The sequence below is a fragment of the Aotus nancymaae genome, unplaced genomic scaffold (genome assembly GCF_030222135.1).
Source record: "Aotus nancymaae isolate 86718 unplaced genomic scaffold, 86718_ANA_hifiasm-v0.15.2.pri h1tg000018l, whole genome shotgun sequence".
Taxonomy (NCBI): Eukaryota; Metazoa; Chordata; class Mammalia; order Primates; family Aotidae; genus Aotus; species Aotus nancymaae.
The window spans coordinates 8,057,565-8,081,470 of NW_026988430.1; the positions used below are offsets into that span (position 1 = coordinate 8,057,565).

Below are 23,906 nucleotides of genomic sequence, written 5' to 3' on the forward strand. Positions count from 1 at the left end.
ATGGAGAGCTGTAAGTCTTAAGGAAAACTAAAAGCCACTTTGATTTGGGCCTTAAGCTTCAGGTCTGAAATGAACTTGGAGAGCTTGTTCAAACCCTGTTCTTCAAAACAAACATACAAACAAAGCATGCTCTTCAAATGAGTAAACAGGACATGTCCCACCCAAAGTCTGACAGCAAATCAGCAGCAGAGCAGTGACCCGTCCCAGACTTTCCTGGTCCTAGCCTGGGATTAGTTTTCCGGTCTGGACCAGTGCCAGAAAAAGCAGATAAAACAGAAGATCATCAGTGATTTTATGAACTAATTTCATGTAAACCATCAAACCTAGAGCTAAGTAGTACCTCTGACCGAGCCCGGTCTAAATAAGGAGATTAACTTTCAAACAGTAAAATGTATTTACATTCATGAGGCTGAGTTGAAAATTTCCACTCCATTAAAATGACAAACTTACTACTCCTGACTTACCCTCCCTGCCCATATCCAAATATCCAAATAACTGGCAAGACGCTGTAAGCTAAGTAGGAAGACATGTAAGAGTCATAAAACTGACTCACTGTGGGACCTTGGCAAGTCTCCTACTGTGATACAATAAGAAATATATATTTGGTCTTTATCCAATTTCCCAGTACACCTCACCCAAAACCCCAGGAATCTCCTGAGAGACAAGTGTCTTTTGTATGCTAATGAGATTACTAGGGCTGGGGCTCCCTAACCAGAAAGACCAAGGTTCATTTCAGTGTTGGAACTTTGGGCTGTAGCCCCATCCCACCTTACCTCCAGAGAGGGGAGAGGGACTGGAAGTTGAGTTATTCACCAATGGCCAGATTTAATCACTCATGCCCACATGATGAAACTGCATTAAAACCCCTAAACGATGGGGTTCAAAGAACTTCCAGGTTGAACACATAAAGGTGCTGGGAGGCTGGCACAGAAGTTCCCTGCCCCTTCCCCACACCTTGCCTGATGAATCTCTTTCATTTGGCTGTTCCTGAGTTGTATCCAAATGTAAGCAAAGTGTTCTCCTGAGTTTTGTGAGGCAATCAAGCATATTATCAAACATGGGGAAGGCATCATGGGAATTCTCAATTTATAGCTGGTCGCGGGAAGTACAGATGGCAACCAGGAACTTGTGACTGGCATGTGAAGTGGGGGCAGTCTTGTGGGACTGAACCCTTAACGTCTGGGGTCTGTACCAAGTCCAGGTAGTTAGTGTAAGAATTGACTTCAATTGTAGGGCATTCAGTGGATATCAGAAAAAAAAAAAAAAAAAAAAAAAAAACCCTGCACATCTGCTGTCAGAAATGTTGTACATCACAGACTGACCCTCTCTGGGCTTGTTTCCACACCAGTAAAAATGAGAGGACTGGACCAAATATCACCAAGGCCCTTCCAACTAGAATCTTCTGAGTCTTTGAATTGCTGGTTTAAGAATTTCCAAAGTTAACATGGGAGACTCTTGCTCTCTGGAAGCCACTAGCAAATTCTGCCTTCAAATCCCAAGCAACATCATTTCTCAGGCCTCATTTCCTATTTCGACTAATGACGTGCCAGAAATCTGTGTGATTTCTCCTTTGAGGAGCAGCAAAAAAACTCCACAGTGTCCTATTACAGGGCCCAGTTCTTGTCCCCAGCTCTCAAAGACAGCCCAATTCTCTGACATGAAAGAATCAGTCTCTCTCTATTACACTCAATTTTAAACCAAAACCCGAAACAGAATTTTTGACATGCCTCCCAGACTACAAGGCTTATGCTCCATTAATGATTAAAAGAGCAGCTGGTAATGTCTTAAAAGCAAGTCGGTCAGTTAGACAACTTAGCATCTGTTTAAATTCCCTCTTTTCCGCCATCCAACACTGTAGTTCTAAAGCAAATCCAAAGAGGAAGTAAAATACACAGGTCTTCCATCACCAAGAGGTGCCTCAGTGAGGTTGTAAGAAAGCACATCCTGGCCGGGCGTGGTGGCTCAGGCCTGTAATCCCAGCACTTTGGGAGGCAGAGGCAGGCAGATCATGAGGTCAGGAGTTCAAGACCAGTTTGGCCAACATAGTGAAACGCTGTCTTTACTAAAAATGCAAAAAATTAGTCGGGCATGGTGGTGTGCACCTGTAATCCCAGCTTCTCCAGAGGCTGAGGCAGGAGAATCATGTGAACCAGGGAGGCAGAGGTTGCAGTGAGACGAGATGTGCCACTGCACTCCAGCCTGGGTGACAATGTGAGACTCCACCTCAAAAAAAAAAAAAAAAAAAAAAAAAGCACATCCTTTATGAAATTCTCAGAAAACCTGTGGTATGAAGAGGACACTGGACACCTGTACACTGAATTACAGTGGGAGAACTGAAACTGGGTGCATAATTTACAATACCAATGTAGGTCTGGATTGAAGACAACTATTACTAGATTTTTCAGCTACCAAGTTCATTCAGGTATTCATTCATTCAATCCTACAAACAATACTAAACTCTCTGGCTTAGTGGTTAAAAGCACTGGCTCTGCTGCCCACAAACCTGGGTTGAAGTCCCTGCTCTGCTGCCCACAGACCTGGGTTGAAGTCCCTGCTCTGCCACTGATAATCCATAGACCTTGAGGAAGGTACTTCACTTTTTTTTTTTTTTTTTTTGAGACAGGGTCTGGCTCTATCGCCCAGACTGGAGTGCAGTGGCATGATCATCTCAGGTCACAGCAACTTCTGCCTCCCAGGTTCATGCCATCTTCCCACCTCAGCCTCCCAAGTATCTGGGACTATAGGCATACGCCACCATGCCCAGCTAATTTTTGTATTTTTTGTAGAGAACAAGTTTCACCATGTTGCCCAGACTGGTCTCAAACTCCTGAGTTCAAGCGATCCTCCCACTTTGGCCAAAAAGGATACAGGGATTACAGGCATGAGCCATCAAGTCCAGCTGGTATTTCACTTCTAAGCCTTTGCTTGTTTCCTAGTCTTTTAAAATATGAGTGATAGGCCTGGGTGGCACAGTGAAGAACATGCAGGATTGTTGCATAGGTACATACATGGCAATGTGGTTTGCTGCCTCCATCCCCATCACCTATATCTGGCATTACGCCCCTTATTATCCCTCCCCAACTCCCCACCCCCCACTGTCCCTCCCCTAGTCCCCCCCAACAGATCTCAGTGTGTGATGCTCCCCTCCCTGTGTCCATGTGTTCTCATTGTTCAACACCGGCCTATGAGTGAGAACATGTGGTGTTTGATTTTCTGTTCTTGTGTCAGTTTTCTGGGAATGATGGTTTCCAGGTTCATCCATGTTCCTACAAAGGGCACAAACTCATCATTTTTTATGGCTGCATAGTATTCCATGGTGTATATGTGCCACATTTTCTCTGTCCAGTCTATCATCAATGGGCTATTGTAAACAGTGCTGCAATGAACATACATGTGCATGTGTCTTTATAATAGAATGATTTATAATCCTTTGGATATATACCCAGTAATGGGATTGCTGGGTCAAACAGAATTTCTATTTCTAAGTCCTTAAGGAATTGCCAAACTGTCTTCCACAATGGTTGAACATTTACACTCCCATCTACAATGTAAAAGTGTTCCTATTTCTCCACATCCTCTCCAGGATCTGTTATCTCCAGATATTTTAATGATTGCCATTCTAACTGGCGTGAGATGGTATCTCAATGTAGTTTTGATTTGCATTTCTCTAATGACCAGTGATAATGAGCATTTTTTCATATGTTTGTTGGCTTCATATATGTCTTCTTTGAAAAATGTCTGTTCATATCCTTTGCCCACTTTTGAATGGGTTTGTTTGTTTTTTCTTGTAAATCTGTTTTAGTTCTTTGTAGATTCTGGATATAAATCCTTTGTTAGACGGGTAGATTGCAAAATTTTTTTCCCATTCTGTTGGTTGCTGGTTCACTCTAATGATTGTTTCTTTTGCTGTGCAGAAGCTCTGGAGTTTAATTAGATACCATTTGTCTATTTTGGCTTTTGTTGCCAATGCTTTTGGTGTTTTAGTCATGAAGTACTTGCCTATGCCTATGTCCTGAATGGTTTTGCCTAGGTTTTCTTCTAGGGTTTTTATGGTGTTAGGTCTTATGTTTAAGTCTTTAATCTATCTGGAGTTAATTTTAGTATAAGGTGTCAGGATGGGGTCCAGTTTCTGCTTTCTGCACATGGCTAGCCAGTTTTCCCAACACCATTTATTAAACAGGGAATCCTTTCCCCATTGCTTGTTTTTGTCAGGTTTGTCAAAGATCAGATGGTTGTAGATGTGTGGTGTTGTCTCTGAGGACTCTATTCTGTTCCATTGGTCTATATCTCTGTTTTGGTACCAGTACCATGCTGTTTTGGTTACTGTAGCCTTGTAGTATAGTTTGAAGCCCGGTAGTATGATGCCTCCAGCTTTGTTCTTTTTGCTTAGAATTGACTTGGCTAGGAGGGCTCTCTTTTGGTTCGATACGAAGTTTAAGGTGGTTTTCTCCAGTTCTGCGAAGAAGGTCATTGGTAGCTTGATGGGGATAGCATTGAATCTATAAATTACTTTGGGCAGTATGGCCATTTTCACAGTATTGATTCTTCCTAACCATGAGCATAGAATGTTTCTCCATCTGTTTATGTCCTCTCTTATTTCATTGAGCAGTGGTTTGTAGTTATCCTTGAAGAGGTCCTTTACATCCTTTGTTAGTTGTATTCCTAGGTATTTTATTCTCTTTGTAGCAATTGTGAATGGCAGTTTGTTCTTGATTTGGCTCTCTTTAAGTCTGTTATTGGTACATAGGAATGCTTGTGATTTTGTATCCTGAGACTTTGCTGAAGTTGCAGTTTCAGGAGATTTTGGGCTGAGACGATGGGGTCTTCTAAATATACAATCATGTCATCTGCAAATAGAGACAATTTGACTTCCTCCTTTCCTAAGTGAATACCCTTTATTTCTTTTTCTTGACTGATTTCTCTGGCTAGAACTTCCAATACTATATTGAATAGGAGTAGTAAGAGAGGGCATCTTTGTCTAGTGCCAGATTTCAAAGGGAATGCTTCCAGTTTTTGCCCATTCAATATGATATTGTCTGTGGGTCTGTCATAAATAGCTTTTATTATTTTGAGATATGTTCTGTTGATACCTAGTTTATTCAGAGTTTTTAGCATAAAGGGCTGTTGAATTTTGTTGAAGGCCTTCTCTGCATCTATTGAGATAATCATGTGGTTTTTGTCTTTGGTTCTGTTTACGTTTATAGACTTGCATATGTTGAACCAGCCTTGCATCCCTGGGATGAAGCCTACTTGATTGTGGTGGATAAGCTTTTTGATGTGCTGTTGCAATTGGTTTGCCAGTATTTTATTGAAGATTTTTGCATCTGTGTTCGTCATGGATATTGGCCTGAAGTTTTCTTTTCTTGTTGAGTCTGTGCCAGGATTTGGTATCAAGATGATGTTGGTCTCATAAAATGATTTGGGAAGGATTCCCTCTTTTTTTTTTTTTTTTTTTTTTAGTATGGAGCAATACTTTATTTTTACACACTCTGACAAGGAGGTTTTCCATAAACAACCTTTCCAGTGGAGAACAGAGAACATGAAAATTGGCCTCCAGACATCAGTAGCTGTGTCTGCTCAGGGCTGAGGCTCCCCCTTGCCCATATGGTGAGGTGGAGGGGTGTACTTCCCTTCCTTCATCAGTTTTTCCCATTGCCTCCAGATGGTATCCATACATTTCATTGTTTTTTTCCGAAGTATACACTCTATGAAATCATCATATTCTATCTTGCACTCTTTCTCTGCCCGGATAGTACCGATTCCATGTGCACATTCTATCCATTCTTTTTCAAAAGCATGGCATCGAGCAGGAAATTTGTAGGGCTGTTCAGCACTCTGGATTGTCCACCATCGATCTAGGTTAATGCCGAACCTTTTCTGCATGTCCAAGAAAGGCATGGCTGTAACTATCCGATGCTCGTGCCCTTGTCTCTTCTCTGGCCTCCGCTTCAGGACGACCAGGATTCCCTCTTTTTGGATTGTTTGGAATAGTTTCAGAAGGAATGGTACCAGCTCCTCTTTGTATGTCTGGTAGAATTCAGTTGTGAATCCATCTGGACCTGGGCTTTTTTTGGTTGGTAGGCTATTAATCGCTGCCTCAACTTCAGCCCTTGTTATGGTCTATTGAGGGTTTCGACTTCTTCCTGGTTTAGGCTTAGGAGGGCTAATAGCACCATCCTTATCTTTAAGGCATCTGTTACATTCTACTGAAAGATAAGGGCAATGACATGAAAGGTACAAGCAACAAAAGAGAAAAATAGAGAAACTGGACTTAAAACTTGTGTGCATTAAAGGACACTATCAACAGAGTATAAAAGGCAACTCATAGAATGGGAGAAAAAATTTGTAAATCACATATCTGATAAGAGATATCCAGAATATATAGAGAACACCTAAAATGGAACAACAAAACTAAATTAAAACTAGGCAAAGGGCCAGGCAAGGTGGTTCACGCCTGTAATCCCAGCATTTTAGGAGGCCAAGGTGGGCGGATTACCTGAGGTCAGGAGTTCGAGACCAGCCTGGCCAACATGGTGAAACTCTGTCTTTGAAAAAAAAAAAAAGAAAGAAATGAAAAAATAAAGAAAAACCAACTAGGCAAAGATTTGAACAAACATTTCTCCAAAGAAGATATACAAATGGCCAATTAGTACATGAAAAGATGCTCAGTATCACTAATCACAAACAAAATGCAAATAAAACCACAATGAGACACCAATTCATACTCATTATGATGGCTACTATAAAGAAAAAAAATGAACCAAGTGCAAGAGTTCTCGCCTATAATCCCAACACTTTGGGAGGCCAAGATGGAAGGATCACCTGAGTCCAGGAAGTCCAGGAGTTTAAGACCAGTCTGGGAAACATAGGGAGGGCCTGCCTCTACAAAAACAATTTTTTTTAATTAGTTGGGCATGGTGGTGCATGCCTGCAGTCCTAGCTACTTAGGAGGCTAAAGTGAGAGGACTGCTTGAGTTCAGGAGTTCGAGGCTGCAGTGAGCTATGATCATGCCGCTGTACTCTAGCTTGGGTAACGGAGGGAGACCCTGTCTCTTAAAAAAAATTTGAAAACAGAGACATGAATAGGTATTTGTACACTCATGTTCATAGCAGCTTTATTCACAGTAGCCGAAAAGTGGAAGCAACGCAGGTGACCATCAATGGAAGAATAGATCAACAAAATGTGGTATAAACATACAACAAAATATTATACAGCCTTAACAAGGAAGGAAACTTTGACATGTTCCAACAGAGAAGAAACTTGAAGACATTATGCAAGTGAAGTCAGCCAGCCATGAAAGGATAACTACTATGTGATTCTACTTATATGAGGTTTCATAATAAGTATTACATGACTCCACTTATTTGAGGTTCCTATAGTAGTCAAATTCACAGTGACAGAGTAGCATGGTAGTTGCCAGGGGCTAGGGGGAGGAGGGAACAGAGAGATATTATTTCACTTTTGCAAGATGGGAAGCGTTGTAGAGATGAATAGTGGTGATGGTTGCACAACAATATGAATATATATATACACACATATATATTTTTAGAGAAGGAGTCTCGCTCTGTCGCTCAGGCTGGAGTGCAGTGGTGTGATCTGAGCTCACTGCAACCTCTGCCTCAGCCTCCCAAGTAGCTGGGACTATAGGCACATGCCACCATACCCAGCTAATTTTTTGTATTTTAGTAGAGACAGGGTTTCACCATGTTTCCCAGGCTGGTCTTGAACTCCTGAGCTCAGGCAATCCACCCGCCTCAGCCTCCTAAAGGCATTAGCCACCGCGCCCGGCCCAATATGAATATATTTAATGCCATTGAACTGCACACTTAAAAGCTGTTAAAATTGTAAATTTTGTTACATATATTTTATCACAGTTAAAAAAATAGAAACAAGTGCTCTCAGCATAGCATAACAACATATTTTGCTTTTACACACTCACTTGACCCCTGTAAGGTGTGACGGTACAAGCATTCCTGTACTCCCTTTACCACCACAGTTTACGGATTGGGAAACTGAGTTTTAGCATAGTTACTGGACTCATACAAAAACAGTCACATAGAGATGAAAAGATGGGACTGACTCCAATCTAAAACAAAGAGTGCTAAGTGCTGGAAGAGAACAAAGAGAGAGCAATGGGAGTCCACATTCCCACTGGTAGGTAGAACTAAGCTATCTTTCTGGAACTCCCATTTGAAAATCAGTTTAGGCTCCTTCTTGTCCAAATGGAAACAGACCATTCTTGATGTCTAAAAGGCAACATGAACAAACAAAAACTCTGGAGCAGCTGGACGCAGTGGCTCACGCCTGTAATCCCAGCACGTTGGGAGGCCGAGGCGGGCAAATCACCTGAGGTCGAGTTCGAGACCAGCCTGGCCAACATGGTGAAATCCTGTCTCTATTAAAAAAATACAAAAATTAGCCAGGCATAGTGGTGCATGCCTGTAATCCAAGCTACTCAGGAGGCTGAGGCAGGAGAATCGCTTGAACCCGGGAGGTGGAGGCTGCAGTGAGCTGATTACGCCACGGCACTCCAGCCTGGACAACAGAGTGAGACTCTATCTCAAACAAAACAAAACAAAACGAAAAAAAAATGCTGGAGCTAGAGCCCCTGGCTGGAGAGAAAAGCTCCGCCTACTTGAGCCAGGGAACTTTGGGCAAGTTTCTGAACACTTTTAAGTCTCTGTTTCTTCACCTGTAAGATGAAGATAACATCACTGACTTAACAGCGTTTCCGGAGAAAAAAGTTTTTTAATGAGATAAGTATGCACAGCACTCAGCAAGGTGCCTGGGACATGGTAAGGGGCAGGAATGATGGCTAGTAACGTTAGCTTTGAAAGAGGCTAAATGCCAGTGGCAGGATGGAACCTATGGAGTGAATAACTTGCAGAATACATTCTACCATGTGCTGCGAAGGTCACAAGCAAACAGAAAGTACACATCCTGTCATGGAGGAGCCTCCTGCCTTATTCAGAAGGTATGATAATAAACACGTGACAAGATAAATAACAACAGTAACCGTGGAGGGAAGGAATCAAGAAGTTTAAATATATTAGTTGACTGCAGGACACTGTGCTAGGGATTTTAAGCACATTATCTCATTTAATCTTCACCAAAACCTGGAGGACAAGTAATATTTTCTATTTTGTAGGTAAGGGAAGAGTCAAATGAATTACGATACGGATAGCAAGCACTGTGAGCTCAGAGAGGAGATTCATTACCATAAACAGGGTAGTCTAGGAAGGCTGCCTGTAGGAAGAGGTGAGGGGCAACGGCATCAGGCTTGATGATTGAATGGAGAAAAGCAGATAATCTCCTAAATCAAGAAGACTGGAGGGAGCAATAACATATGTACCAAGTCTGAGACTGGTTTCTAAAAGTCTCCTTTTCTAACCATAATAAGCTGGGTCAGCAGAAAAAGCCTGAATGTTATTTATATCTTTTCAGACTACTAGGTTAGCTCAAAATTTCTGGGCGATTTACCTGCTAGGTCAAGAGCAACAACCCTTAACTGATGATCCTCTGGGCAATGTATTTATACCCCTTTCCTTACCTAATGTCCCAAGTCAATAAATAAATAAATAAAGTAGATTATACAGAAATATGCTAAAAGTGGCTCTACAATGTTGCCTCTCCAACACAGGAGTAGTGAAGAGTGAAATACAGAAATATTCTATTGTGTGAAATAAGCGTCTCAACAAATTTGTAAGCATGCACATTATGGAAAATTTTTTCTCCTTTGCATTTTTCTATATTTTTCATATTTTCTATCTGGTTATACATCGTTTTGTAAAAAGCATAATTAAAGGATGGGCAGTTGCTGAAATCTATAATCCCTGCACTTTGGGAGGCTGAATTGGGAGGATCACTTGAGCCCAGGAGGTTGAGGCTTTAACTACGGTCGTGCCACTGTATTCCAGTCTGAGTGACAAAGCAAGACTCTGTCTCTTAAAAAAAAAAAAGCACAATTATAGGAGAATTTTAGATATTCCAATAGCTCATTTCTAAGCAGTGGCATTCCTCTAGAAAAGCCCTGGGAATGTGTCAGCTCCTGTCCTTGTACCTGATAAAGGGCAGGAGGAGGAGCAGACTGACACCCCACGTGGCTTTCGATGTCAGGGGTTTTAAGACCTGTCCAGGCAATTAAGGACAAATGCTCATGGACTTCTTCCCAGTGCTCCATTAACCTGCTTTGGCACCTTTCTGTTTCTGAGGGGAGCTCATAGACAGTGTCCCTACCCTTGACCTCAGAGGAAGCAGCACTGACCACAGCTGACTTCCCCACTTCCCTCCCTCACCTTTCCTCCCTGATTCTGCACAGGAGCTAAGAGAGAAGAATGATCTTCTGGTGACTGCCAAGGAGAAATCTCCTTACCTCTGTAATGATATTCATGCTTCCATGCTATTCCCCTCCCTAGAAGTCTTTCATAGATCCCCAGTACCTCTAAAAAAAAAGTCCTAACTACTTAGCCAACACATGAAGCAAGCCCTCCACAATCAGGCCTTATCCTCCCTTTCCAATCTTGCCTCCTATCACTCCCCTTTGCTAGGCAAATGGAATAAATCCCATCACCCCCGCCTACCCCTTCACATCCAGCATTTGCTCAAGATGTCTCTGCCAAGAAACCAAACATCCTTTTCCATTTCTACACAAACCAAATCCTACCCATTCATCAAAGCCCTGCTCAGCAGCCACCACCTCCTCAGAGTTTTCCTGAGTTCCTCCTTCCCTCCTACAGTGTTCCTCCTCACTTTACTCTTGCTGAGGGCAGCACAGGGTGACAGGATACCAGCTCTGGAGCCAGAATGCTGCGTTCAGACTCTAGCTCCCTCACTGCTACTGTGTGACCTTAGATGGGTTCCATGTCTGCTCACTGTCTTAGTGTCCCTCTCTGAAAACATCTGAGATAACAACAGTATCTTCCCCACAGCATTGTTGTGAGGATCGAATGACTGCAAGTGTGCCCACTTCAGTCTCTGGCACACAAGAACATAACGTTAAATTTAAAAAAAGAAAAACCCAAAACTGGGAGGCTGAGGCTGGGGAATCGCTTGAACCCAGGAGGCGGAGGTTGCAGTGAGCTGAGATCGCGCCACTGCACTCCAGCCTGGCGACAGAGCGAGACTCTGTCTCAAGAAAACACAAAACAAACAAACAAACAAACAAACAAACAAACAAAAAAACAAAAACCCTAAAACCTTTAGCTATTATCATTACTACCTGAGGCCACCCCTCTCCTCCATTCTCTTACTGCATTTATCTATCCAATCTTATGACTACTTTCTACCTTATTTATTTTAGATATCTATACACTAGGAAATTCTTAGCTTGGTATATACAGATAGTCAGTACAGGGACACTGAATGAATAAATGAACAAATTCTAAATAATCACTCTTTTAGTCTGTCCACAAGAAAACCCACATTTAATGTTGAAGAAAGATAAAGAAAAGATTAAAGAAACAGAACTTTAAATCAAGAACAACAGTTCCCAAAGTGAACCACCAGCTTCAGCATCACTAGAGAACTTGACAGAAATGTAGAATGCTAGTTCCCACCCCAAACCTACTGAAACAGAAACTCTGAGGGTGGGCTCACTTTTAACAAGCCCTTCTGGTGATTCCCTTGAGGCTGAATCATGAGATCTGAGAGCAAAAAGTAACATACATGGCAGCACAGAATGAGCACTAGCCCAGGAGTAGATTCTAGGCTTGCCTGTGGCATTGACCTTGTACCAGTCTCTTAACTTCTCAGAGCCTCAATTTCCTTATGTGACACAGAGATGATAACACCCAAATAACTAAATGTTGTGAGGATTAAATGAGATTCCATGTACAGAGTTTGCATATAGTTGGCACTTAATAATTATAAGTTCCTTCCAGTTCTTTTCCTGTGTATCTCACAAGATTGTGAACAGTAAATAAAATCACTGAAGCAAAAGGGCTTTGCAAATACTTGCCCTTGAACATCAGACTCCAAGTTCTTCAGCTTTGGGACTTGTCCTGGCTTCCTGGCTTCTCAGCTTGCAGATGGCCTATTGTGGCACCTCATCTTGTGATTGCGTGAGTCAATACTCCTTAATAAACTCCCCTTAATACATACAACTATCTTATTAATTCTGTCTCTGTCCTCCTAGAGAACCCTAATACAGACCGGGCACGGTGGCTCAGGCCTGTTATCCCAGCACTTTGGGAGGCCAATGCGGGCAGATGACGAGATCAAGAGATCGAGACCATCCTGGCCAACATGGTGAAACCTGTTTCTACTAAAAATACAAAACTTAGCTGGGTGTGGTGGCACATGCCGGTAATCCCAGCTACTTGGGAGGCTGAGGCAGGAGAATTGCTTGAACCCGGGAGGTGGAGGTTGCAGTAAGCCAAGATCGTGCCACTGCACTCCAGCCTGGTGACACAGCAAGACTCCGTCTCAAAAAAAAAGACCCTGGGCCGGGCGCGGTGGCTCACGCCTGTAATCCCAGCACTTTGGGAGGCCGAGGCGGGTGGATCACGAGGTCAAGAGATCGAGACCATCCTGGTCAACATGGTGAAACACCGTCTCTACTAAAAATACAAAAAATTAGCTGGGCATGGTGGCGCGTGCCTGTAATCCCAGCTACTCAGGAGGCTGTGGCAGGAGAATTGCCTGAACCCAGGAGGCGGAGGTTGCGGTGAGCCGAGATCGCGCCATTGCACTCCAGCCTGGGTAAAAAGAGCAAAACTCCGTCTCAAAAAAAAAAAAAAAAAAAAAAAGACCCTAATGCACATGGCAGTCTGAGGCACAACTAATTATTCTTAGTACAAATGGCCAGGTTAAACATCTACCATTCACAGGATAGTCTGAGGTAGTTTATGTGTAACACCGCTCAGTCTACAAACAAACTCTGCAACAGAATATCTGTTTCTTGCCTGTTTATTAAAGCAGAACAATGGCAAGAATACATGCCCACCACCCCCAATATTTTGGTCAGAATTAACTAACTTGATCTTTGAATCTAAACTTTACTCTTGGAAAAGGATTTTCTGAAAACTTTTTCTAGCTAACACAAGGAAAACTGCAAACTTCTGCAGACCACAGTGGACCTGACTTGGGGAACTCCCCATGTATGAGATCCAACTCCAAGCTGTCATTCAACTCCAAGCAGTTGTAGAAGGCTAAGATTATGGCAGTTAACATTTTGAAGCTTGTTGCAGAACAGAAAATTAAGAAATACAAGTAAGTACTCTTTCTTCCTCTGCACTTCTTAGCCTCTCACACCTTGGCTAGGCTTAGTCTCTCTCTCTCTGTTTTTTCTTTTTTGGAGACAGAGTCTCACTCTGTCGCCCAGGCTGGAGTGCAAATGGCACAATCTCTGCTCGCTGCAACCTCCACCTCCTGATTCAAGTGATTCTTCTATCTCAGCCACCGAGTGGCTGGGATTATAGGCATGTACCACCACACCCAGCTGATTTTTGTGTTTTTAGTAGAGCCGGGGTTTTGCCACGGTGGCCAGGCTGGTCTCAAACTCCTAATCTCAGGTGATCCCCCCACCTTGGCCTCCCAAAGTGCTGGGATTACAGGCGTGAGCCACCACAACCCGCTTACAGCTGCAGTTTTTAATCATTAGCTTTGTTGTTGTTACTTTATTTCTGTATTCCCCTTCCCTCCCTCCCACCAGCGCACTACCCGCCCCCCACACATTCTTTTAAAATAGTACTAACACACTAAATGTCATGAGAAAGTCACTTTGACACTTGTCACAACAGCACAAAATATACATTAGAGCCTCATTCTATCCATTAATCATTTACCTGAACTAAACTGAAATGACCTACTGGCTACCTGGCAATGGGGAGCCATCATCGTCCTTTGTGAACCCTGGGGCCTGGTAGGGGATCTTCCTTCACAGGTCACAGACGGGCCAGTTGTTTCACATACCCTCTCCAGATAGAAAATCCAACCCTAACTTAAAGTATTCTGTTATTAACAGTGGCAGTTTTGATTTACTGAGCTTCTACAATGTTCCACATACTATGCTAAGTGTTTTCATACATTATCTCATTTAAGCTGCGTTACTCTGTGAATATGAATCAATCAATCTCTCTCTCTCTCTCTCTCTCTCTCTCTCTGTCAGGAGAGTGATAGACTAAACCTCAGATAGGCAATACAATTTTCTGGGGTCACACAGCCAAGCAATGGGCCAGGTCAAAATTCAGCTCAGGTCTTCCTGACAGAAGTATCATGCTCTTACCACTTGCTATATATCCCTACATCCCTTATATTTGTATTTTAAATTAACTTCTAACCCTCGACTACTACCTTGTCATTTTGCAGGTGTAGAGGTTCCTAGTATAAAGGAGACAGAAAAGAAAACCATTCCCCCAAGTTTTCTGGTCCCTCCATTAATTGGCTGGAATTCAGCATCCAACTGAAAATGAGTTTTTGGAATGTGGCTGCCATGCAGGAGCATCTGAGGAAAGCGGGGAGAGGACATGAAGAAGAAGAAAGGAGGTGAGAATCCAGAGACGCTCCTGTGGGTTGCAAGGGAAGAGATGTCCAAAACATGGGAAACGCTCTTTTGGCATCATGAAAGACACTATGCCAGCAAGTAAAGCAAGGCTCCTAAATGCTAATTAGCCAACAGGAGAGACCTCAATAAGTTTACAGGCCCCACTAAAGGCTTGATGGTAAGCTAGAATTTCATAAGCAAAGCAGAAAATAAACAAATCACTATTGCCGAAATCAGGCCCATAAGAACACCAAAGATCCTGGCTCATAAAAGACGTTTTACCAGTCCTTCAACTAATCAGGAGGAACTCAGTTTTCAAACAAACTAATCAGCATTCTTGATTGATCAAGTGGCATAAGCCACTGCCTTGGGTGAAAAGGCAAGTTGCTTTTTTAGTAAGGAAGTCCCACATGGTGGCCATTTCCGGTATTCCTTTACCTACACTTCGGGCTTTCCTTATCCAGGATTCTGGCCATCTCTGGTGTCCCCAGGTGTCCAGATCCCCCCTATAGGATTAACAGATAAGGCTGGGTACCATTCTCTCTACGTTGCCAACAAAAGATTCAGCTTTGGTAAATTTAATATGGTGGGGGGAGCAACAGTCAATGTGCAGAGAGTACTACAAAGAATATCAAAACTTGACAACTTTAAGGGACCTACCACATCTCATCTTCAAACACTTCACTTGACAGACAGGAGAACTTCAAACTAGAAAGGGCACAATGTCACATGGAGTCATTGGCAAAACCACTGCTAGAGTCCAGGTTTCCATGATTCCCAGTCCAGGGCTCTTATCATTAAATTACACAGCCTCCCTTCTTTCCTGGGAGGCACTGCAGGCATGCCATCCCCCTGCCAAGATAATCAACCCTCAAGAGCCCCTCCTCCCATCCCAGTCCCTCCTACAGCCCAGCTGAGTTGCAGCTCAAATTAGCAAGTCCTGGAGCAGGGGGCATTTCTGGGAGGGTGCCCAGTCTGAGGGTTGCTGATACTGAAGAGGAGGGACAAGGACGGAGAAGGAGGTGACATCCCACAAAGGGTTTGAGAGAACTGGGTCCTAGGGGCAGTGGCAGCGAGCCTGCTGGGCTGGATAAGGGCACATGCAGTGGCATCTCCCAAAGGGCAAGGGGGAAGCAGACCAGCAGTTGGCACCACCTCTAGGAGCAAAAGGAAGAGCTGAGTCCTGATGGGCAGGGAAGCCTGGAGCATCTCCGAGTCCAAGTTGTGCCTCAGGGGCGCCTCCTGGCAGAGTGGCACTGGCGACTGTGAGGTGGCACCAGTGCCCGGGAAGAGGCCCGAGGACACAGATGCCCTCCGTGGGATGGCACTGGCACCCAGCGGAGGCCCAGCCCTCCCGTGAGGTGGCACCGGTGCCCAGCGAAGGCCCGACGACCAGGATGTCCAGCCCTCCAGTGAGGTGGCACCGGTGCCCAGCGAAGGCCCAACGACCAGGATGCCCAGCCCTCCCGTGAGGTGGCACTGGCACCCGGCGAAGGCCCTATGACCAGGATGCCCAGCCCGCTCGTGGGGTGGCACCCGCGCGTTGTGGAGGCCCAGCCCGCTCGTGAGGTGGCACCGGCGCCCGGCGGAGGCCCGCGGTCCTCACCAGCCGGATCAGCTGCCGCCGTTGCCCAGCCTCCCGCCCCACACGCAGCCTTACCGAGGCACTGCCCCACCGGGGTGCTGAACGGGTTCCCCAGGAGGAATTCCATCTTGGGTGGACAACACGCAGCGGCCCCGGCCCGCTGTCTGCCACCGAGGTCTCCGCTGTACCCCGCCGGGATCCAGTCCTTACTGACACTTGCCCCCTCCCCACCCTCTGGAACGCCGAGGTCCAGGTCCCCTAGCCCCGCCCCCTTGCCGCGTCTTTATTGGGGGACACCTACAAAGCCCGCGTCCGATTGGCCGCTACACCTTCGTCAGCAAAGCCCCACCAACCCCGCAGCGTCCGATTGGGCTGAGGAGCTAGCTAGGTCAGCGGAGTCCCTGTCAGCCGTGGCGGCACCTCCCCTGGCCCGCCCCCGAAGAGGAAACTGTGCATTTTGATTCATCTATATTTTGGTCAATCTAAAGGATCCTTACTATTATTGGACAAAGATGAGTCAATCATCCAGAAAGGAAGACGGAACAGAGGTGAATCTGGGAATATCCCCGCCTATAGAAAGTACTGATTGGAGAAACTTTTGTTTTCTCTACCGCTGGTTGGTGTAAGGAGTGTTTTCCCACCCGGAGATGTGGTCACGTGATCTGTCAACTTTCACCCAGGAAGTCTCCCTACTGACTTTCCCCTTAGCAACCAAGTCGCGGTGCTTGGTTCCCCAGCAACCGGGAGACGCGTCTGCTGCGTGGAACCAACCGAATTCCCAACGCTTGAGGTGAGACCTGGGAGCTGAGGCTCCAGGAGGACTCGCAAGGACAGATAGTGCCCGACTTAACTCACTCCTGTGACCTTTTTGTCTGAAAACGCCGGCCTGGCCCTTCTCATTTATAAACTGAGCACGTAGGTCCTCTCCCAGGCACTTTACAGTGGAACTGAGACAGCCAAGACACTTTAGTCCTGGGCTTGTCAAGCTTTTGGATAAAAAAGAATACTAAGGGAGCATTTCCTGAGGGAACAGGGCCAGAATGGATTAAGGGGTTCCATCTTCCAGCCTCCTTTCGTAGAGAGGTACCTGGTCCACTGATAACTTCTTCCAGAATTTAACTATCATATCTGACCTCATAACTATCAAATGATTTCATCTTGGTACTGTATAAAGTGCTTTGGATGTGAATACAGCTCCTCAGGTTCCTTCCATATCTGTCTCTGTCAGTAAATCATTGTATGACTTTGGACAAGTTCCTTTCCCTCCCTGGAGCCTCAGGTTCCCTAGCTGGGAAATAAGGACATTAGGACACCCTTTTTCATGGCCTCTGCAGCTTACATGTACTTAAATAATGCCTGTGCACTGAGTACACAATAAGCATTCAGTACATGATTTTCTTCTTTTAAAACAAAAATTTTTCATTATTTATTTTTAAAAACAGAGACAGGGTCTTGCTATGTTGCCCAGGCTGGTCTTGAACTCCTGAGCTCAAGCAGTCCTCCCACCTCAGCCTCCCAAAGTGCTGGAATTACAGGTGTAAGCCATCTTACCCAACCAATTTTCGTCTTATTAATTCACGGCCGATAGGGACTATAGTATTCAGATCCTGTTGACCCCAGGTTATTGTTGCCCAGGAAAATTCTAGATCTGTTCTCTGTGAGGAGGCCACTCCATTAACAATTGTGTAAAACTCTGCTGCTTTCCCCAGCTCCTACGTCTCTGGTCTTCAACAACACTATCATCAGGCAAGTCAAAGGGACCCAGGTTAGGTGGTAAACTACTAAGATCCCCATGGAGAACTGTTTGGGCCTTGGCCCTGAACCCAGGACAATTGTGAGAAACATTGTGAGCTGTGGCAATGATATCCCCAGTACCCTCGGTACAGTTGATTCATGATTAGGAAATGGACTCCACCATATGCTAAGTGTATGAAGTTGGGCATGTTAATTAACCTTTCTAAGTAGCTTCTGTTTTCTTATCTGGATATTGGTTATTATTAGCCCTACGTATAAATTAAGTGTCTAGAAATTTCTCACATCCACATCTTACCAACACCCTGGTCATCTCTCACCTCAGTACTTCTACAATTCTCAGTACTGCTGCTAGAGTGAGCTACTTAAAAACTAAAATCTGATCATGTTGCTGCCTTTATTTATTTATTTATTTATTTATTTATTTATTTATTTATGAAACAGAGTCTTGCTCTGTCACCCAGGCTGGAGGGCAATGGTGCCATCTCAGCTCACTGCAACCTCTGTCTCCTGGATTCAAGCAATTCTCCTGCCTCAGCCTCCTGAGTAGCTGGGATTACAGGCATCTACCACCACGCCCAGCTAATTTTTTTTTTTTTTGTATTTTTGTAGAGATGGGGTTTCACCATGTTGGTCAGGCTGGTCTCACACTCCTGACCTTGTGATCTGCCTGCCTCAGCCTCCCAAAGTGCTTATAGGCGTGAGCCACTACACCCTCCCCTTCCTTCCCCTCCCCTCTTTCTTTGTTTTGACGGAGTTTGGCTCTTGTTGTTCAGACTGGAGTGCAATAGTGCTATCTCAGCTGACTGCAACCTCTGCCTCCCGGGTTCAAGTGATTCTCCTGCCTCACTCAGCATGTACCACCATGCCTGGCTAATTTTGCTGACCTTATTAAGCCCTCAGTGCTTTCCAGGGATTCTAGGATAATAACAAAACTCCTGCAGACCTCTCCAACCTTGCATCACTTCAGCCAAAGTGCAACATGTCTGTTCTCTCCTACCTGAAGGGCCTTGCCATGAAGTTACCTCCTCCTTTCCTACTTGTCCTTGAGATCAGACCTGTCTTCCTTGGCCAGGCCAGGTGCCCCTAATGTATGATTTCATAGTTCCCTACACCTACAAATTATCATGGTTTGTAATTAAATATTTGTATTATTGTTTGATTCATGCCTGAAGCAGGGGTAAAATCCATCTGTTTTATTCACAGCATGTAGCAGTTACTCAGTACACATGTGTGGACTAAATACGTGATCTCACACAAATGTAGGAGGGAGGAATTATCCACCTTTTACAATGGGAAAGCCAAGGTTTAGATAGGTGAAGTGAGTTACCAAAAGATGCACAGTCAGGATCCAAATCCTGCCCTGATGTACTTAACAAATAGCATGTGTAATAACAACTCCATATTACCTAGCACAGCAATTGCTGGGCTTGACTGAAAGCAAGCTTGATCTGTCATGGGTACCAGGCCCTGATGAAGTAGGAGGGATAAGTTTTGAAATCAGAATTAAGAGTCATTTCCCAAAGTATAGCACCATTTAAAAAAAGAAGAGGCCAAACACTTTGCAGAAAACATCAAACATAACACATTAAAATTCCCCCAAAGACAAGCTGATGACAAGTTATGGGAAACCTTAGGGGAAACCATTGCATAAGAGTGGGGAGCTATGAGAGAGAGGCCTAGGGCTGGAACTGTCTTTGAGGGTGGAATCAGTCACCTCATTGAGGTGGAGCCCATGTAAACAGATTGGAGAGAGTGGGAAGAAAAGGACCAAGGTCTTGGGAGGACGGAAGGCACAGGTGGAGAAGGGGTAGGGGTTGAAGGGTGTGAAGGTTATGCCTCTCCTGGGAGCAAAAGAGAAGCAAGAGCTCATAGGGACATTCGATGAGGGACAGTTCAGGGCAGAGGATGTGTATTTACAGAAGCTGCATCCAAGTGGATGGTCGGGGAGGAAAGAGGAAGGCAGTCTTAGAGGGAAGTCTTTAAGACCAGGTGACAGGATTGTATGGCCCAACCTGGCTTTTCAGCGGACACCGTCAGCCCTGCACTAGGAGTCTCTCCAGCCAAGTGGAATGAAAAGGAGAGCACAGGTGCTGCCTAGCATCAGGGACCAGCAGGGCAGAAGGACAGGAGGTTCAGGGAGGCCCATATGCTGGGGAGACATGTGGGCAAAGATAGGAAGGAGGGCCAGCAGGGAGGCAAGAATCAGGGGGGGAAAGCAGGGGGAAATGTCCCTCCTGGATGTCTTCACCAAGAGAGTTGGTAAGGATGAGAGTGTGGTCCAGCCAGGAACAGCAGCCTTGGGTCAGCCTCGCAGTGTGACTGAGTCTACAGATCCCCCTGTGCTGTGCTGTCTCGGCCAAATCCCTCTGGACCATTAGCAACAGAACCTACTGGAGGCTGGACATAGTGGCTCACCCATATAATTCCAGCACTTTGTGAGGCCAAGATGGGTGGATCACCTGAGGTCAGAAGTTCAAGACCGGCCTGGCCAACATGATGAAACCTCGTCTCTACTGAAAATACAAAAAAATTAGCCAGGCGTGGTGACAGACACCTGTAATCCCAGCCACTGGGGAGGCTGAGGCAGGAAAATCTCTTGAACTCAGGAGGCGGAGGTTGCAGTGATTCAAGACTGCGCCATTGCACTCCAGCCTGGGCAACAAAAGCAAAACTCTGTCTCAAAAAAAAAACGAAAAAAGAACCTACTGAAGCTAGCTTAAGTAAAAGAGGATTTCATGTGAGAAACAGGAAACTCTCTTGAGGCCTGGACTTAGGAACATTAGGGACTAGAAAGCCAGCAGGAAGGAGGCAGCCTCTGTCTTTGTCAGTCTGTCTGTCCGTCCTTTGTCTTTTGTTTTCTGGTTCCCAGGTTCCCATCTCTGCTTTTCTCTGTGCATCTGCCTCCTCCTGCTCTTGCTCTGTTTAACCATGTGCCCAGTCAGCCCACACTCCCTATTCCTCCCCAGCTCAAGCGGCCAGCTCCAATGAGCACTCTCCTTCCACAGCCTCGAATTCACATCTGCCACGGGGAGGATGTGAATGGTCAGCTTGGGTCAGGGGCTCCCTCTGCACCAGGGAAAGCTTGTGGCGTGGTAGGGGGCATACACACATAACTGCCTGGAGGGGGTGAGGTGCTCAAGGAAGAGGAGCTGCAGGCTGACTTGCCTGGCTGGGGATACCCAGGGAGCACAGTCAGGGGTTGATACCCACAAGCCCAAATGAGGATGGGCACACAAAGTCAGAGGCCTGACACAGGGCCACAGTCTTAAGATGAACCAAGATCACAGGCTAAGGAGACCAGTGTGGACACCAGTCCAGTGGGTCCAGAGAGGGTCCCAGCTGTGGCTGTAGGGTCAAGGGATGAAACCCTGCGGACAGGCCCAGTGGGTGCCAGGAAGCCCTGGAGCAGCCTTGGTGCAAATGTACAAACCCCGAGATGCAGCAGGCCCAGGGCCGGGAGTGGGGCATTCTTCAGTGTCAGTGGCCACAGCAACACCGTAAGGGGAAACCTCAGCCAGACCCTGCCCTCAAACAGAGAAAGAAGCAGGCTGTGGCCGGACACGGCGGCTCAAGCCTATAATCCCAGCACTTTGGGAGGCCGAGGTGGGCGGATCACCTGAAGTCAGGAGTTCGAGACCAGCCTGGCCAACATGGTGAAACCCCATCTCTACCAAAAATATAAAAATTAGCCAGGCGTGATGGTACATGCCTGTAATCGCAGCTACTCAGGAGGCTGAGGCAGGAGAATTGCTGAACCCAGGAGGCAGAGGTTGCAGTGAGCCGAGATCGCACCATTGCACTTTAAAAAAAAAAAAAAAGAAGCAGACTGTGAAGGAGGAATGTGGTGTTTTTTAGGGAAAACATCGGGGAAGATGAACCGGCTATACACCTCGTTGGAGCCGAGGGTGATAGATGATGGCATGCTCAAGCTGGCTGTTGGGGAGCAGCGTCCCCAGGAGGAGGCCGGGAAGCTTGCCAAGCAGGAGGGCATCCTCTTCAAGGATGTCCTGTCCCTGCAGCTGGACTTCCGGAGTATGTATCAAGGTTCAGTGGTGGTGGCCAGGGTGGGGCCTCCCGGGCTTTATCTGCTCCATCTTCAAGCTCCAGGATTCCATGCAAAGTCCATGGTGAAGGTTCCCACATCAGCATTAGGGCCTACCTGGGTTACAAGGCATAGGAGCAGCACAGATGTTTGTAAAGCTTCATTACTTAGTGTCTTCATCATTTGAATATCCACAACACTCCTGATTCTGCATAAGAATAGAAAACAAGATAAAATTGTCCCACTCCAAATCTAAGTGAGCCCCCAAGACTCTGCTGTTTCCATCACACAACTCCATGAGGGTGTCCTTGGAGTGGGGGTCCCTGGCAGGCAGAGCCTAGGAAGTCCCATGTAGCCAGGAGCAGAGGGTAGGAAGTGTGGGAGAAGGAGGAAGAGCAGGCACTGAGAAAGCAGCTTCACAGAAGGGGTGACCAAAGACGGGCTGGTGGCGGGAGGGGCATAGGCCATGAGTCAGGGAGGCCCCTCAGGGGTGGGAAGATGTGGTTCAGGACCAAGTGGACCCTTACTGCTTCAATGTCCCATCTGTGAAATGGGATGACTGTCATCCCTGTCTCAAGCATTGGGTGGGGGGACAAGGTGAGACGGCACTTGCACAGTGCCTGGCTCACACAGGAAGGCCAGCAAGCTGCGGCACAGTAAGTCAAGGCAGAGGCAGTACAAGAGCACTGAGAGAGGTGGCCAGGGATTCTGAGACCCCTGCCTTGTATCATGTGCAGGCAAGGCCACAGCAGAGTGACCTTGTCTGATTCACATTCCTGCTCTGTCTTGGGGCCCCTAGGCTGGCTGGCATCCAGTCAACAACAAGGGGGTACTGAGACCCTGCCTCAGCCCAGCCCGGTTGCCAGAGCAGGGACACGACCGTGGGCGAGACAGGCATGGCCCAGGCACAGCCCCATGAAGCCCACAGGCCACCAGGGCTGACCACCCAAGCAGGGAGGGCCCTGAGCCGTAGCCCTGAGATGGGGCACAGAACAGGTGTGGCACAAGGGGCTTTTTCGGCTGACTGCTTTCCCTCTGTTTTCCCTCCCTCACCTGAGGTTCACGCAGCCAGTATTGAGCACCTGCCTGTTACATGCCAGATGCTGTTCTAGGCACTAGGGATTCAACTGTGAACAAAAAGATAGAAAGCCCTGTCCTCAGGGAGCTGACATTCAACTTGGTGGGGGACAAAGAAATAAAATGAAGAAGGAAAATAATACAATCTGCTAAAGGTAACGTGCTGTGGAGGAAAAAAGGAGAGGAGAAAAGGGAAGTTGGGGGTGGGGTGCAATGTTTTATAGGGTGGCTAGGGGCTTCACCAAGAAGGTAACCCTTGAGCAAAGACTTGAGGTAGGTGAGGGAGAGAGCCGCTGTGGAGATCCACTAGGGAAAGTGGAGCAGCCAGTGCAAAGGCCCTGGGGCAGGCTGGACCCCGCCTCATCAGCCCTGCTGAGGAAGCCAGTGTGGAGACAGGTCAGGGAGGTCATGGGGTCAGCTGGTGTCAGCTTGGGGCCAATGGAAGGTGTGTTTGACTTTTACAGTGAGTGAGGTGGGGACCCCGGGAGGGTCCTGAGCAGAAGTGGAACAGGATGGGACTTAGAATTTCACAGGACCCTGCTGGCTGTGTGAGGATAGACTGTGGAGGCCAGGGGCCGAGGCAAGGATCTAGTAAGACAGCCACTGCTGTGCTCCAGGGAGTGGGGACCACAGGCCCGGCTGAGGTGGTGGCCACGGAGGCAGATTCAGTGTCTTTGTTGAAGATTACATTGGCTTTTTGGCAGTCTGTCATGCTGGTAATTCATTTAGAGCTAACTGCCAAGTACATCCTGATTTGTTGTGTTGTTTTGGCTTTTCCTCCTGAACTGCTGACACCTAGGAAAAAGCCAGCAGGCAGGCGTGCATGGCAGAGCAGCAGATGTGCCGGAGCCACTGGGGGAGGGCTGCTGCTGGGGGGCTGTCAGATCAGGGCCAGAAAGCACACCTGGAAAATCCAACCCAGGGATGGGAGGTGGCCGGGAGTCCAGGGAAGAACCGGCCCCAC

General features: G+C 46.3%; 3 protein-coding genes across 5 annotated transcripts in view; 1 reads left to right on the forward strand and 2 right to left on the reverse strand.

Annotated features, from left to right (window-relative positions):
• TOM1L2 (target of myb1 like 2 membrane trafficking protein) overlaps positions 1-16,308 on the reverse strand; it is a 122,956-nt gene extending 106,648 nt beyond the window's left edge. For all 3 annotated transcript variants that reach the window (XM_012436978.3, XM_012436977.2, XM_012436976.3), the window contains exon 1: positions 16,144-16,308. In XM_012436978.3, the coding sequence (XP_012292401.1) occupies positions 16,144-16,195 (52 nt within the window). In that variant the 5' untranslated portion in view covers positions 16,196-16,308. The remainder of the gene's footprint in view (positions 1-16,143) is intronic.
• Positions 5,043-5,977, reverse strand: LOC110569120 (NADH dehydrogenase [ubiquinone] iron-sulfur protein 5-like). Its single transcript, XM_021674778.2, has one exon. The coding sequence runs from the start codon at positions 5,896-5,898 to the stop codon at positions 5,578-5,580; it is 321 nt and encodes a 106-aa protein (XP_021530453.1). The 5' UTR covers positions 5,899-5,977; the 3' UTR covers positions 5,043-5,577.
• Positions 16,309-16,621: 313 nt separating the features above from the next.
• DRC3 (dynein regulatory complex subunit 3) overlaps positions 16,622-23,906 on the forward strand; it is a 43,944-nt gene continuing 36,659 nt past the window's right edge. Inside the window, exons 1-2 of the mRNA XM_064378224.1 lie at positions 16,622-16,858; positions 21,679-21,855. Of these exons, the coding sequence (XP_064234294.1) occupies positions 21,696-21,855 (160 nt within the window). The 5' untranslated portion in view covers positions 16,622-16,858; positions 21,679-21,695. The remainder of the gene's footprint in view (positions 16,859-21,678; positions 21,856-23,906) is intronic.

Coding starts and splice junctions, on each gene's coding strand:
- LOC110569120 (XM_021674778.2), bottom strand. CDS start 5,898: ATGCCTTTCTTGGACATGCAGAAAAGGTTCGGCATTAACCTAGATCGA.